Source organism: Dreissena polymorpha, chromosome 9 (genome assembly GCF_020536995.1).
Source record: "Dreissena polymorpha isolate Duluth1 chromosome 9, UMN_Dpol_1.0, whole genome shotgun sequence".
Classification (NCBI taxonomy): domain Eukaryota; kingdom Metazoa; phylum Mollusca; class Bivalvia; order Myida; family Dreissenidae; genus Dreissena; species Dreissena polymorpha.
In genome coordinates this window covers 55302011-55316490 of record NC_068363.1, presented here as the reverse complement: position 1 = coordinate 55316490, position 14480 = coordinate 55302011, and the positions used below count along the sequence as shown (strand labels likewise).

The 14480-nt window shown below is 35.5% G+C and overlaps 1 protein-coding gene across 1 annotated transcript in view; it reads right to left on the bottom strand.

Annotated features, from left to right (window-relative positions):
- The window catches only part of LOC127845626 (transient receptor potential cation channel subfamily M member 3-like), a 42899-nt gene extending 28614 nt beyond the window's left edge, over positions 1–14285 (bottom strand). Inside the window, exons 1-9 of the mRNA XM_052376635.1 lie at positions 14134–14285; positions 12745–12851; positions 12362–12596; positions 6328–6420; positions 6072–6200; positions 4744–4980; positions 3832–4006; positions 1753–1909; positions 430–608 (exon numbers count right to left, since the gene is read on the bottom strand). Coding sequence (XP_052232595.1) covers positions 430–608; positions 1753–1909; positions 3832–4006; positions 4744–4980; positions 6072–6200; positions 6328–6420; positions 12362–12596; positions 12745–12851; positions 14134–14229 — 1408 coding nt within the window. The 5' untranslated portion in view covers positions 14230–14285. The remainder of the gene's footprint in view (positions 1–429; positions 609–1752; positions 1910–3831; positions 4007–4743; positions 4981–6071; positions 6201–6327; positions 6421–12361; positions 12597–12744; positions 12852–14133) is intronic.
- Positions 14286–14480: the final 195 nt, after the last annotated feature.

The window sequence follows — 14480 nt, the reverse complement described above, 5'->3', positions numbered from 1 at the left end:
TTGGGTAAAAAGTCCATAGTGGAATCACCACAGATTTTTTCTTTCAAACATTCTGAACATAATTTGCCGCGATCTCGCGTAGAAACTATTACTCAAAGAAAAATGATTCCCGAACAAATCAAAGGAACGTAAAGACCTGACATTATGCGCATGTCCATCATACACGAATAATTCATATTAATGTCTATCTAATTATACCTAAGATCCTTACAATATGTTATATTACGAGTCTAAACACGTTTACAAAATGGTATGAAAGCGGTAATACGTAAGACTAAATTAACAAAACGCTTTATATACAAATGTTGACACAATTTGAATAACAAGAGACTATAAAAAGAAAATTCGATCATAAAAATTCGCTGAGTGTAAGTAATAAGTAAATAAAGAAACAGGCTAAAAAAGTTTAAAGTTGTTTAATAAACTTACGGAAACGATCGTGAATTCCTCGTGGTTTGCACCGAATGCGTTTCAGAAGTTGGTACATGTGCAAGAGACAGTTTAGCGGAGGACAAACCAACGGCCTGATTGCGTACTCTTTAATTAGGAAGTACCTCTGGAAGCACCACAGACTGTCCGACATCACGTGAATTTTATTGAACGTATAGCTAAAATCGCAGATATTGAAAGCAACTCAATTATGTATGTGTATGTATGTTTATTTCATATCAGATCCAGAAGGCCAATAACAGCCCAAGTGGACAATGGTTATGCATACAGTGTTTACAAATTTGCAATATATAAGGATATCAATGTATGACAGTTGAAACATAAATACTACTACTAGTTATGATAATACTTATAATACTAATAATGTTAATAATACTTATAATAATAATTATACGAATACTAAGAACAAATATTTTCTACTATAATGATGCAAGATATATCATGTAAATTTACATAACATGCAACTCAAAATTGTTGGTTAAATCACAGCTCAAACCGCTTAAGCAAACGTGTAATTATTATTCTAATGATAATAATGCAATGTATAAAATGTACATTGGCATACAACGCATTGCAAAGTTATTGATGAAATGACAAATATAGCCGCTACAGCAAACCTGTAATAAATGTGATAGGTATAATAATGATAATTATACATGCATCACACAATTATTGGTTGGATAACATATAAACAGGCAAAAGCGGGCTTGTACAATTATATGCGCGTGTAAAGTAAATAGTAACCATCTCGTTATTAGGGAATAATTTGTGTAATCAGATAATATAACATAATACGAATAACTACGAGTCTTTATAATTTCACAGTAGAGTAGTAAAAGCATGATATAACCTTTTTGTATCTATTAAACATTGTTGTTATTGTTACAAAGGCTCTGTTAAAGACTGTATAAAAGTTACTTTTAAATACTAGCATAGACTCGATTACTTATTCGTCAAAAGAAAAGTTACATTTTCGCTAGCGCCTTGTCTTGGCTACCTATTCGAAATTGAAAAGTAGATAGCCCTAAGGCTTGAAAATGTTTAAATAAATGATAACAAACTTATTATAATGATCATAAAGGATATATAATATTCCTTTCTAAGACTCCAGCTGCCTTGACTATTTATTCGAAAAAAAGAATAAATAACACACGAGCAATTTTAAAGTACGTTTACATGTTTACGATTAACAAATCATTGTATTACGGTAAGCATGTACAACCACATCAACATACGGAAGAGTGCTGTTACGCCTTTGTAGTACGTAAATGTATAGAATATATGATAATAAAGTGTATATACCTGAACAGTGCAATAAGTAGGTTGACGAGTAGAATGTTTGCAAAAAGCAAGTAAACGCCCATCATAATGGGAACGATCATCTTTCCAGTTTCGCTTGGGCAACGTTGATATGTTCCGTTGGTCCACATCGTAGCATTATTGGTGCAATCCATCAACCCTGTGGCAATACATGTAAATCGAGTTATGTGCATTTTCTGTAACACGGTATATGTCGGTTTATTCAATGATACTGTTTTATGAACTTATTTATCAAAATGTGGAGCAACTGATTTTAGAAATAAGCGTTGCATCGCTTAATTGGAATTGTTATGTGCCGTAGATTTTTAAACCTTAATGTAGTTTGGTCTATATAACTGCCCTATCTCTAGATAAAGAGTGCGCCGTCATATATTGGCCGTCTTGACCCTTGCCAATACAATTTAAAAAAAAAATAATCATATACAAAATATGAGATTTTTGACCCCAACTTGCAGTCAAGGAATCAATAAATGTTATTGTTCAGATAATGTGTTTATATTATACTTTGCATTACATATGATATTTAGTGTATTGTTTGTTTGTCCGCTATTTAAGTTATGACAAAAATATTGTATGGGGTCGATACAAATGGTATGGTGCTCGACGTCTCCGGGCAATATTTTATTTTGTGTCCGCTGACCTTAAATGTTTTGTAAACTTTATTACAAATTTTACAGCGCAATAATTTCCCATTTAATCGATTTTCTCTTTGGTCAGATTACGAACCAAATGCTCGATATTTGTTTGTTACGTAAGTTTATTTCAATATACAATGAATATACTAGAATGTGCTGTATACAAGAAATAGACTAGGCATCTTAAAGCTTCCTCGCCCTATTATATCCCCCTAGAAAGTTTACGAACGTTATAAGACCTCGACCTTCGGCTTTGGCCACATAATTGTTTCTGCGCTAACAAGTTGCTATAACACTATTTTGCATGTTCCTGAAACTCTGGAGCTATTGATATAAAAATCGAAAGAGTTAATCCTTGCGTCAATACTAACCAGGATATTAACTGACATGATCCTTATTGCGGGGACTTAATGTTTCGCTTCCTTGTGACAATTACCGTTGATCTAGTGAGAACCATTTAAATATGATTTTGTCGTTGAATATAGGACACAGCATTGAGTCAAACGTTTTTTTTCGGTTACTTTGTTTTTTACGGTACAAACGTTATTGCCCTCTTGAAATATGATGTTTAGTTGACGAAATGTTAAAAAATTTATTTAACATTCTATTTGTTATTAACTGTTAGTTAAGTTTAAGTTTAATAAGTAAATATGACCACATGACCAAAAACTCAACCCTGACAATCAATCACAGTTTTGGGTCAGCATATACATTTCAACAAGTCAATAGGGTTAAACAAACAACTGTTTAAGGCCTTAACATGATCGCGGTTTAATGCATTCTTTTGATAACGTGCGAAAGCAATTTCATTACATAAGCCCTCATGAACTTTACCTTATGTCATCCAAATAAAGAGGCCTTAAAATTTTCTTCAGAGTAACCAGTATTTTTCTTGATCTCGTAAAGCTACACATTTCCAGATATAACCCCAATTTACACTTTATCAGTGACCTCAACATTACATAGGTGTGTTCCCGTTCTTTCAAGTAACAAATTAAAACTGTTAAGAGGACAAAAGTTCAAAAGGGTCACAATATTTTTTGAAACAATTGTCATGGTACAAGTTTTATTAACCTTCGACACGCTGACTTCATAGTAAAAAAGCGTGTTCCTTTTCTCTCAAATAGCCACAATTCCAAATGTTCTGTTGTAAACAAATAATCTATGGAAATTACCTTCGATAGACATTTTTCTGTCCTTCAAGTAACCCATCATACAACTTTGCATGCGATGAGATTAAATTATCGAAAGATGAATTGCGGTACTTAAACGATTTGTGGACCGACCCATCGACGGACTTGTGCGAAGAATTATAGCTCATCTCAAATTCTTCGAAGGGTGGTATGGTTAACCACAAAAAGTCCAGATCGTTCAATAATACACATATCAATGTATACATAAATGTTTGTTTAAATAATAAGATTACCTTCCGTTTCGTCCAAGAATAGCTCTCCATACAGATGCCAATATGGTCTTCTTAATATTTGTCTTGCTGTCTCCCATGTTGCCGGAGAATTCGGGTACAAAATCGAATGTGACGAAATTGCATATGATACAAAAAACACTGCCAGAATCAGCAAAAAATAAAGAAGATCCTGGAACTTAATTAAGGACAAAGAATTTAAAATTAGAGATAGTACGTGTTCAAAATAAAACGAGAACCACGGAAAATTGCTGCAACGATTGATACAGTTTCAGCACACCTAAAGTTTGATCAGTTTATATAGCTTAGGTCCTATTTGATCATTGTATTCATTGCATGTTTTATGCGTGTAATTGAGAGCTTTTTAGAAATGTGTTGAACGTAACATAATTAATCGTTTTGAGATCACTTTAACCATTTTTCTAATGCTTATATTAAAGACGTTTTATGTATGTCAGTGTATGTATTCGAAAAAGGTCGAAACCAGGTAACTAGTGTTGTATGGTAGAAACAACGCCCTAAACTGTGGGACATTGGAATTATAATGCCGTACTCGATATAATATGTATCACACAGCGAATGTTGTTTCGTGTGAAGTATTTTAATTAACAACACGGTTTAGTGTTCATGTCCTTTATGGGTTCAATCTTCATATAATACTTTCTCTATAAATCAAATATATCATTGAATTTTTAATATCACAGAGTAGTTTAAGCAAAAAAAAATTAAGCCATTTTTTATGGTTCTCGTCAGATTTTGATCACGTAATTTCTCCATGTTGATTTCAATGCAATAATTGTAAACAACAATATGGCAAGCCAGTTTAATCCATCCATATTTTATAATATTCAACTAATTGCTATTATTTAATTATCCTAAAATGTACACAAAGTTGTCAAATATTAATAAACGTACCATTTTTTTTATCATTATCAGTTTTGGACCTAACACCTTTTGAAGTGAGAAGATGTGAATGAGACGCAAAACGAAAGCAACAAAAGCAAGAGACAGCACGACTCTAGGCGCATCAAATTCGTCTGGAAAGTTTTTGAATCTCAGCCCAAACCCAATGAAAAAAAGGAAAATCGAAATGAAATCTATTGCGTTCCATCCGCTCTTGATGTGCTTTGTTTTATCTGTTGCTGTAGCCACCTATATGAAATAAATATGATATAAGAGTGTGGCTAATTGCAATCGCTACAAATTAACAATATAAATGATACCATTTTTAACACAATTGGTTAAACATAATCGCTTTTAAGGAATGAAATATTCACTTAATTAGTAAAATATATCAATGTAAACACATACCGTAGACATACCACCTTATATTACAGCGTAACATGAATACTCAAATGTTAATAACCGTTTTTCATTTACGGGTATGGCATGCAATATAAACGTCCTACTATCGTTATAACCGTTTTTAGCATTAGACATTAGCAATTATCCGTGTATGTATGTATGTATGTATGTATGTATGTATGTATGTATGTATGTATGTATGTATGTATGTATGTATGTATGTATGTATGTATGTATGTATGTATGTATGTTTGTATGTATGTATGTATGTATGTATGTATGTATGTATGTATGTATGTATGTATGTATGTATGTATGTATGTATGTATGTATGTATGTATGTATGTATGTATGTATGTATGTATGTATGTATGTATGTATGTATGTATGTATGTATGTATGTATGTATGTATGTATGTATGTATGTATGTATGTATGTATGTATGTATGTATGTATGTATGTATGTATGTATGTATGTATGTATGTATGTATGTATGTATGTATGTATGTATGTATGTATGTATGTATGTATGTATGTATGTATGTATGTACGTACGTACGTACGTAAGAACGTACGTATGTATGTATGTATGTATTTATGAATGTATTTATGTATTGATAAATTTATGTATTGCTAATTTATGTATGAATGTACGTACGAACGCAAGTATGTATGTATCTTTGTGTGTATCTTTGTATGTATCTTTGTACATATGTATGAACTTAAGGAGACACGAATGGATGGATTAATTGAGAAATGCATGGCTGGACGGGTGTATGGGTGAACGGGTGTAAGGGTGTAAGGGTGGGTGGGTGGATGTGTGGAAGGGTGGATGGGTGAATGGATGGTTGGATGGTGGATGAATTGATGGGTGGAATGGTGGATGGGTTGATTGGTGGCTAAGTGAATGTACTAATAGGTTGATGGATGGGTTACCTGTCGGATTTCTTCAACAAGCATGCTGAAAACCCATGTCATCAGTGCGTATTCAATGGTCGAAACATTTCTTGCGAGACCAAACAAAATCACATATGCGTAGATAATCAGAAATGCAACATACATCATCTGGTGGAAGAAACGACGAATTTATTTAGGCATGGGGAATGTTATACACAATGTTAATACTTGCTCTGGTTTCATCCAATGACACAATTAGAAATGTGATCAAATAAATCAATGTCTGTTTACGTACCACATTGTATGCGAATTTTGTCATCGGGATGTCGAAGAATTCTAGTCCGCCATTGAATATTACCAGGAATGGGAACAGTAAATATATCGCAAACTGTAACATAATTTAAATATATTTGCATATATATGTATATATATATATATATATATATATATATATATATATATATATATATATATATATATATATATATATATATATATATATATATATACTACCAAAACCAAATCCGTTCTTACAGTAATGCTATGGCATCACTCATACTTGCCAGTCTGCATTTGTACTAGTTACATTTCTAATTGATACCACATTAAATTTTTGACATATCCTCCGGGAAAATTTGAAATACAAAATAAACACAAAGCACTATGTTCAGAATATCTAGTAAAATAATGGCATATTTTTTACTTGTAACGAAGGATAATAAACATCGCTTATTAACAACTTTTTGATGAGAAATAATGACTGCACGTTTGAATATTTAAACGTGAAAAATATAGGATAACGCATCCGGTCCATATTGTATTTAAGGACCGACGGACGGACAAACAGACGGACGGAAAAAAACAGACGTTCTTTGCGATTCTGGTGTATCCACCCTGTGTTACGTTGTTTCGGGTGATATAATTATCTGATAATTATTGAACATTAATCTTTCTCTGTGAATTCTCTTTAAACTCTGGGTCTAACATAAACTGCAAAAATGCTTATTGCATCTGGATAGGCTCTAGGAAGATTTGGCTTTGTCAATTACAATTTAATACAAACTTATTGGGGAGCAACTACTATAAAAGTTTATGGAATAGTGTTCAACGATTAAGAACTGTAAATCGACTGTTTTATTTTCGGTTATTACTTTGCATGCTTCATAGTGCAGTGGTATTCCGTATCCATACACAAGCTTTAAGAAGAATTACATGATTATTAACGAGCATCGGACATATGTGTTTTTCCATTTTTAACCACCCATTTACTATAATTTCAAATTATACTAGTTTGAGCGAGAGGTGATGGAACAAGTTGAAAGCTTGTCAATCATAATTTATTGGTAAAACATGTTTACACCTGATAAAACCCATTTCTGTTTTTTCTGATATATACTTGTTATAGCAGAGTATACACAAAAGCTGTACCGATATCCACAGTGCTTACGTTCACCATGAAACGCTTAAACAATTAAGGTAACATTTTTATATTGTAAATATACTTGTAAACACATTAACCATTTAAAATTGTTATGTACCCATTAGGGTACAACTGTTTGTTTTACGGACATTATGGTTTGTCTTTCAAACTTCATGTGCTCTTCTGCATGATATTTTCCTTATGTTTACACACTAACACATCAACTCAAGATTTTTTCCAGTAATCGGCTTTAGAAAAACAATTCAAATTCCTTCTTAATCACATACATAATGTTTACAAATGAACGTTATTCGGTATTTTCCATACTTTTAACGTCTTTTATATTGAAATTTGAATCGTAGTAATTACATAAATTAGAACAATTGAAATTCCCATTTCGCAAATCAAACAAGATTTACAACCAACATGATAACGCGTAACGTTGCCGCTTAAACATAAGTGTGCTTACATTTAACTTGTATGTGTTGATCAATGCGCACCTCTTTTTATCATTGGACCGAAAAGTACATACAATGGAAAGATAAATAAGCCTACCCATTAAAGGCTCAAAAGTTAGCCAGTAAATATACGTATATGTTCATTAAGTTTACGTAAATTTACATTTAGGCAATTAATGTTACATTTGGGCTGTAATATCGCATGTTCTACTGTCTGTTGTATCAGATACGGATGTGTAGCAAGGGGCTCTCTTCTAGCGAAAAGTCGTCAAAGGAGACAACATATACTAACGTTACACAAAAACACTATACACATCGCCTTATATAAAGGTGAAAATTATAACCAAGATGGAAACAACTCAGTGTATTTCAACATTATTTGGGTATGAATTAAGACACATACATGTACATATGCCGTCGCTTTATATACCGCCGTTTTCAGACTACTTTTCCACAGTGTGTAACTTGTGCTTTTGAAGCGGTGGTTACATATTTTTAATGAATTATTACTCTTGAAATAAATACTTTACACAACTGTTCTTGTGTGCCAAGAGTCCGTATTGACACTTCTTATGGTTGAAGCGATTGAGCTTATACTGTCGAACGTATGCACGCCATTATATTGTTATAACCTATCAATTATCATCAAAACATTATGTATAATTGTGCACTTTGAGAGCATGCATAGCATTCCATCAGTTGAGAAATATAACGATGATAATAAATTATGCCTCTGTACATCTTTGTTTGAAATCGGCATTTGTTGTCGTGGTTGGCAGAGCTGAGTTTCGGGAGACTATGCTGATGCGCTCTGTTTGTCACCTCTGGGAGCAAGGCCTGCTGTGGCTAAGCAGGTGGATGCGAAAGCGGCAGTCCTTGTTGCACAATACGCACGCAAATTGCTTGCAGTTGGGGGAATGGCGGCATGCGCTTTTCGCATGCTTCTCTATCGAGTTGCATGCTCGGATCTGCTTGCCTCGGCTGCCCCGATTCCTCTATGAATTGACTGTCTCCAGGCGATGCTGAGTCTCCTGGTGATTGTCGCGATGCCGCATGCTTTAAAGTCCCTCATGAAGGCATCCTTGTACCTGAGGACTTGGCGAGCCAGTTGCAAGATGACCGTACATCATGTCCTTTGGCAGGCGCCCATCATCCCTTCGGCGCACGCGGCCAAGCCAGCAGAGGCAGCGTTGAGTTATCCCAACACGTTCTACAATGTCGCTGTGCGGGCTGCGATCCCGTTACTTTATCTCCAAAATTCGCTTTAGGCACAACATATGAAAGGTGTTGAGGCGGCCGTTCATGTCGCATGAGGGTCGTCCAAGTTTTGCTACCATAAAGCAGGTTGCTGCGGACACAAGCCTGGTATACCCTGGTCTTGGTTTTCTCTGTTAGAAGCTTATTTTCTCAGACTCTCTTTGCAAGTCTGATCATGGTTGCTGAAGCCTTTTCGATGCGCTTGCTAAGCTCGGTATAAATAAGCGGGTTTCCGCTGATAGTGGACACAAGGTAGGTTAAGTCGTCGACAACCTCCATGATAAACTTCCCGATCTTAATGCAGGGTGCTTTACTGGAATCCTTGTACATTATGTTTGCCTTTTTCAAGCTGATAGTAAGCCCAAAGTCTCTTCATGCCTTAGCAAAGTGGTCTATGAATTTCTGAAGGGCCTCCTCTGTATGCATGGCAAGGGCAGCATTCTCCGTAAACAACAGCTCTTTGACGAAGACTTCGGTCACTTTTGTTCTGGCCCATAAGCGAGCGAGGTTGAACAGTTTCCCATCCGACCTGGTGTGAATATAGATGCCATCAGTGGACGAGTCAATGGCATACTTCAGCATCAGCGAGAAGAAAATGCCAAACAAGGAAGTGCAAGCACTTAACCCTGCTTAAAATCGCTACTGATGGGGGATGGCTCGGAGGATGACCCATCTAAAACGACAGTCTTTGTAGGGTCGATAAAGGCCAGTAAACTGGCATACCCTGTTCTCTGCACTTTTCTTGGAGTTGACGTACATTAAAAGTCATGGAAGTGCTTGATCTTTCGGCGCGAAAGCCACACTGAGACTCAAGGTGCGACTTCTCGCACGTCGATTTTTTTTGTTGGCGAGAAGAGCTGAGGGTTTGGTTGCAAAGACTGGTTAAATTTCTTGGAGATTGGCGTTGAACAAGTCAGGATTCTATCCCTCCTTCTTTCCAAAGGCGGCAAGGGCGACATTGTAGACGATGTTCCAGATGGATTTCCATCGTCCCATATCCCCCGCTCCGGAAGGTCTTTTAGAGCTTTATCAAGGCTGGTAACAAACTCCTCCCTGCTCTGACAGTCACCAATTCTAACTGTGTTGATACGGGGCCGACCTAGGGGTTTGAAGCGTTTTAGCTTGCGGGTGATGAATCACATCTTGCTGCATATTTGGGAGTGGTCTTAGCCTGCGCTGTGGTTGCTGCGTGCTCCCAGTAGGCTTCTAAGCAGGGAACGTCTGGTAATGGCAAGGTCAAGCTTGTGCCACCTATTGGACTTTGGGTGAATTAAGGACACGTTGTTCTGGTGTTTTAGACTGGAATAAGGTGTTCGTGATGCAGAAGTTATGATTGGTGCAGTGCTCCAGCAATCTCTGACCTTTGTCATTCATATTCCCAGTACCATAGTGTCCAAAGCAAGACGGCCATAACAAATGATCCATCCCAACTCTGGCGTTTCAGTAAACGAGGAGCAGGATGGGCTCAACCTTGGGAATTCCGCCAAGCAGATCGTTAAATGTGTCTTTTTCTTCATCGGCAGTACAAAGACGTTGCATAGACGCTGAAGATAGTGTTGAGACCTTCAGCTGAGTTGAGCCCAACGGTAAGGATGCTCTGTACTACAAGCAGAGGGTTTGATGGAGGCAAGCAATGTTTCCTCTACAGCAAAACCCTATCCATGCTACCAGGGTTGTTCTGACCCCTTCCTTTACCAGAGGAAAGTGTAGTTTTCTACCCTAATGGAACCGCTAGATGATAGTCTAGTTTCTTGGAGGGCGGCGATGCAAATGTCCATTCTGGTAAATTATATGTCGATGATGGCGTTCTTCCTGCAATGGTGAGCAAAACATCAGAGATCCCAGGGCGCATGGTTCTCCAATTCCAGCTTGCGAAAAGGGGTGCTGGATATTTCTCGGTATTTTTCCTGGTGCATGGTTTCCATCTGCTTGTCATGCATACTTACTGAGCTCTAAGCACCCATTGAAGCAGGCGAATGTTGGCGGGTCAGCACCTTATTGACTGGGGATTTTCTAGCGCTGACGGTAGCTGACCAGTGAGACATGGCGGTCTCTCCCACCGTCGGAGTCATTCCGTTGCGTACTTTCTCTTCGCAAAACGAGTAACCCGTGACTACTGCCTCCCTCTCTTTACAATTGTGATAATTAAATGTGGCACACAAATATACAAAAGTTACTATTTGTGGTTTCATAGTAATAATTTAGTATTCTATATATTCATAATCCATAATAGCCCTAGAGGTGATGAATATTAATCCCAAGGGCATGATTTGAAAGAAAATGCAGAGAAAATTCAAAGAAAATGTATAATAGTTGTTTAGTCATAAAGCAAGCTCGCCAATAAAACGTTCAGAGTAATTCTTCTATCCAGTAGCAAGGTATTTAGAGGAAACGGTTCTAGTTTGAAAAAATATGCCATTGACCTTTTTTCAACATCAGCATCGTCACATGTTGACTAGTAAACACTAAAGAGGCAATCTGGGTGAATTGGGTCTAAAACAGGGTCTTTAGATTAAACCTTACAACACTTTGTCACAACTCGTAAATGTATGGTTATGTGACAATTGTTCGGAATGGTCATATTAAAAATATCTAGGATAAGTTCGAATATTTGTCCAGTCGGATATAAGATTATAAGAACATTACCAATGTACAGTCTTCATTTTGGCTCAAACTTGACGAACTTGTTAAAGGTAACAAATGACAATAGCAAGGACATGTTTAAATATGTGGTTATATGGTTTTAAAAACTAGTTCGCTGTGTAACCTCTTAGAAAAAATATATTGCATCATGTTTTCACAGACCAAAAATCTTAGTCTTTATTAAACATGTTTCCCATTGGCTATACCCAGGACATGATTTGAAGACACCTCATAAAGCAGTATACTGAGCCGTCATAAACCAAATTTGAAACATGTGCAACTTGCGGTTTTAAAGAGAATTTTTCAAGTTTCATTTAAAATCGGTATTTGGTAGCCCTGTGAACCTTTATATGCAGTGCATCAAAACGATTTTAAGAATTGTGAAACACGATTATTCCTGAAGTTTCATAAAAGTATTTCCTTAGGTTTAAGAGAATATGGTGTTTGATTTATAATTTTACAACATGTATACGATGAACGACGCGGACATGCTGTTGTATAATACATCCCGAACATGCTATGCACAAATTTAAAAAAGTGTATGTGTTCACCTGTAATGACGATATTTTTGATGAAGATCCCATCCAAATTATGTCCAACGTATATTGGCATACGGGGCTCTCAACAAAGGCTAAATTTTGCGATTCGATTGCAAGTTCCAAGCACGTCGCGTTATCCCAGAATGGTATATTCGTTAAAAGTAATTCACTTGCCAAATCTCTACCTTCTTCTAAAGGACTTCTTAAGTACTCATCAAGTGTACCGGTTGCCAACCGTGACCATTCGCTGAAGAAACATAAACACACAAACAATTAGCACATATATACATGATTTCAGTAATCGACTACAACCTATAATATATTAGTAACACAGTTTGTAGAGTATTTATTAGAACCTACGATACATCATATTTTAATATCAAACTAAATCATACACCATGTCCTGTTCCATCCTAGCCTCAAGGTTCTTGTCTTTCCATTTTGCTAGACGTTTTGTCGAATGACACAGTTGGTAGGCAATTAATGCCATTGCTGTTGGTTTCTGAAATAAAAATTTGGCATGACTAGTGAATAATTTAACTTGTATACCTTTCATATTAAACAACACATAAATCATACTTAAATAAATTAAGGGAACTAACAACTTATTTTCCAATAACTTACAGCAAATTTGCGTCGCGGTCGACAGCAACGCAATTTATGTTTTCACATTTGTCGTTTTCGGCACTTATATAAGAAGCTGGTAGATACAAAGTCGGTTTACTGATAAAAATTCCATTTTTCTAGTTAACCTATTTGTGTTTTGTTTGTGTACTTAATGTGTATAACTAAGAACCTTCAAATAAGGCGTGAAACTTAACATATTTTATTATTTTATATATCCTGACTCGTTTGAAAATAGCGAACCTCTTCGTCGAATTTTGTGAATGTGAGCAAATACAAAAAATCTTACTACTTTTTTTAAAACAGAGGAAGAGTTGAATAATAACAATCTGCAAAACGTTAAGAAGTAATGGTAACATAAATCAAGGTTATTAGAGTTTTGTTCAAGCGCATACTTATATTAAGGGCATTGAATTTGAATTTCTGTAAATATTTCGCAAGTTCCCGTCTCTTTTTATCTTGCGCACTATACTAAGTGTAGTAGATAACACGTATTATTTCCGTGGAACGTTGAAATGAAAGTATCCCTAAACGCGCCAATACTTGACATGACCACGTTTGCATTCAAACGTGATGTTTAAGCCTTTGTCAACCTGTTTGCATATCCTTAGTATCACATTCCTATACTGACTTCTTGTATTTAATTGATTTCCAACTAATGTGGTGTCTTAAAATGTTAATCAGGTAAATATTACAATCGTTTACAAACATAGAGAATGCTAGGTTTTAAATGCAGATATGTTCATTTATTAAGACCCAGAATTACTTCAGTACGATCTTTAGCGGTTTTTGTTCAATTTTCGTGTTGGCAAACCTAACTTAACTTAATCGACAGCTGTCAATGCACATGTTTTATGATTATCGCTTATTGTTTGCTTTAATTAATTAAAATATAATACGAAGGCCTTTTACCTGTTCACTAGCGGTTCACCGGTACAAATATATTTTATTGTGTAGTACTCGTAAAAATGTTGATTGTGGGAAACAAAAGTTATAATATATACGCATTTTTTTATTACATGATCCTCCTAATCTAATGGTATAATGTTTTCCGCAGATTAACGTATTTCAAAACAGTGTAAAAGCAACCTTTCATAAGACCGTCCAGAATGAAAAAATATATGTTTGATTTAAGAACACCTTTAAACTCACAAGTGTACCTCGACTTTTTGAAATACTACTTTTGCCATGTCGTGTTGTCGCAACAGTATACACCAAAGGAATATATAATTCCACCATGGCAATGATGGCAGCATATGTTTCCTTTTTGGATTTTTTTCGCTTCCATACAAATGGTCAACATGTTCAGGTGGAGACTCTGAAAGAAAACATTTCAATGAAAATATATTTGATAAAGGGGACAAATGTCGATCGCTTGTAACCAAGAGATATTGTATTTGTTTTATATACGAAAATAGAAAATCAATACACACAAGAAAAACGTATATTATTTTAAAACTAAAATGAAAAAAAGAATGAGGTCACTAATTACTTGTATCGTATTAAT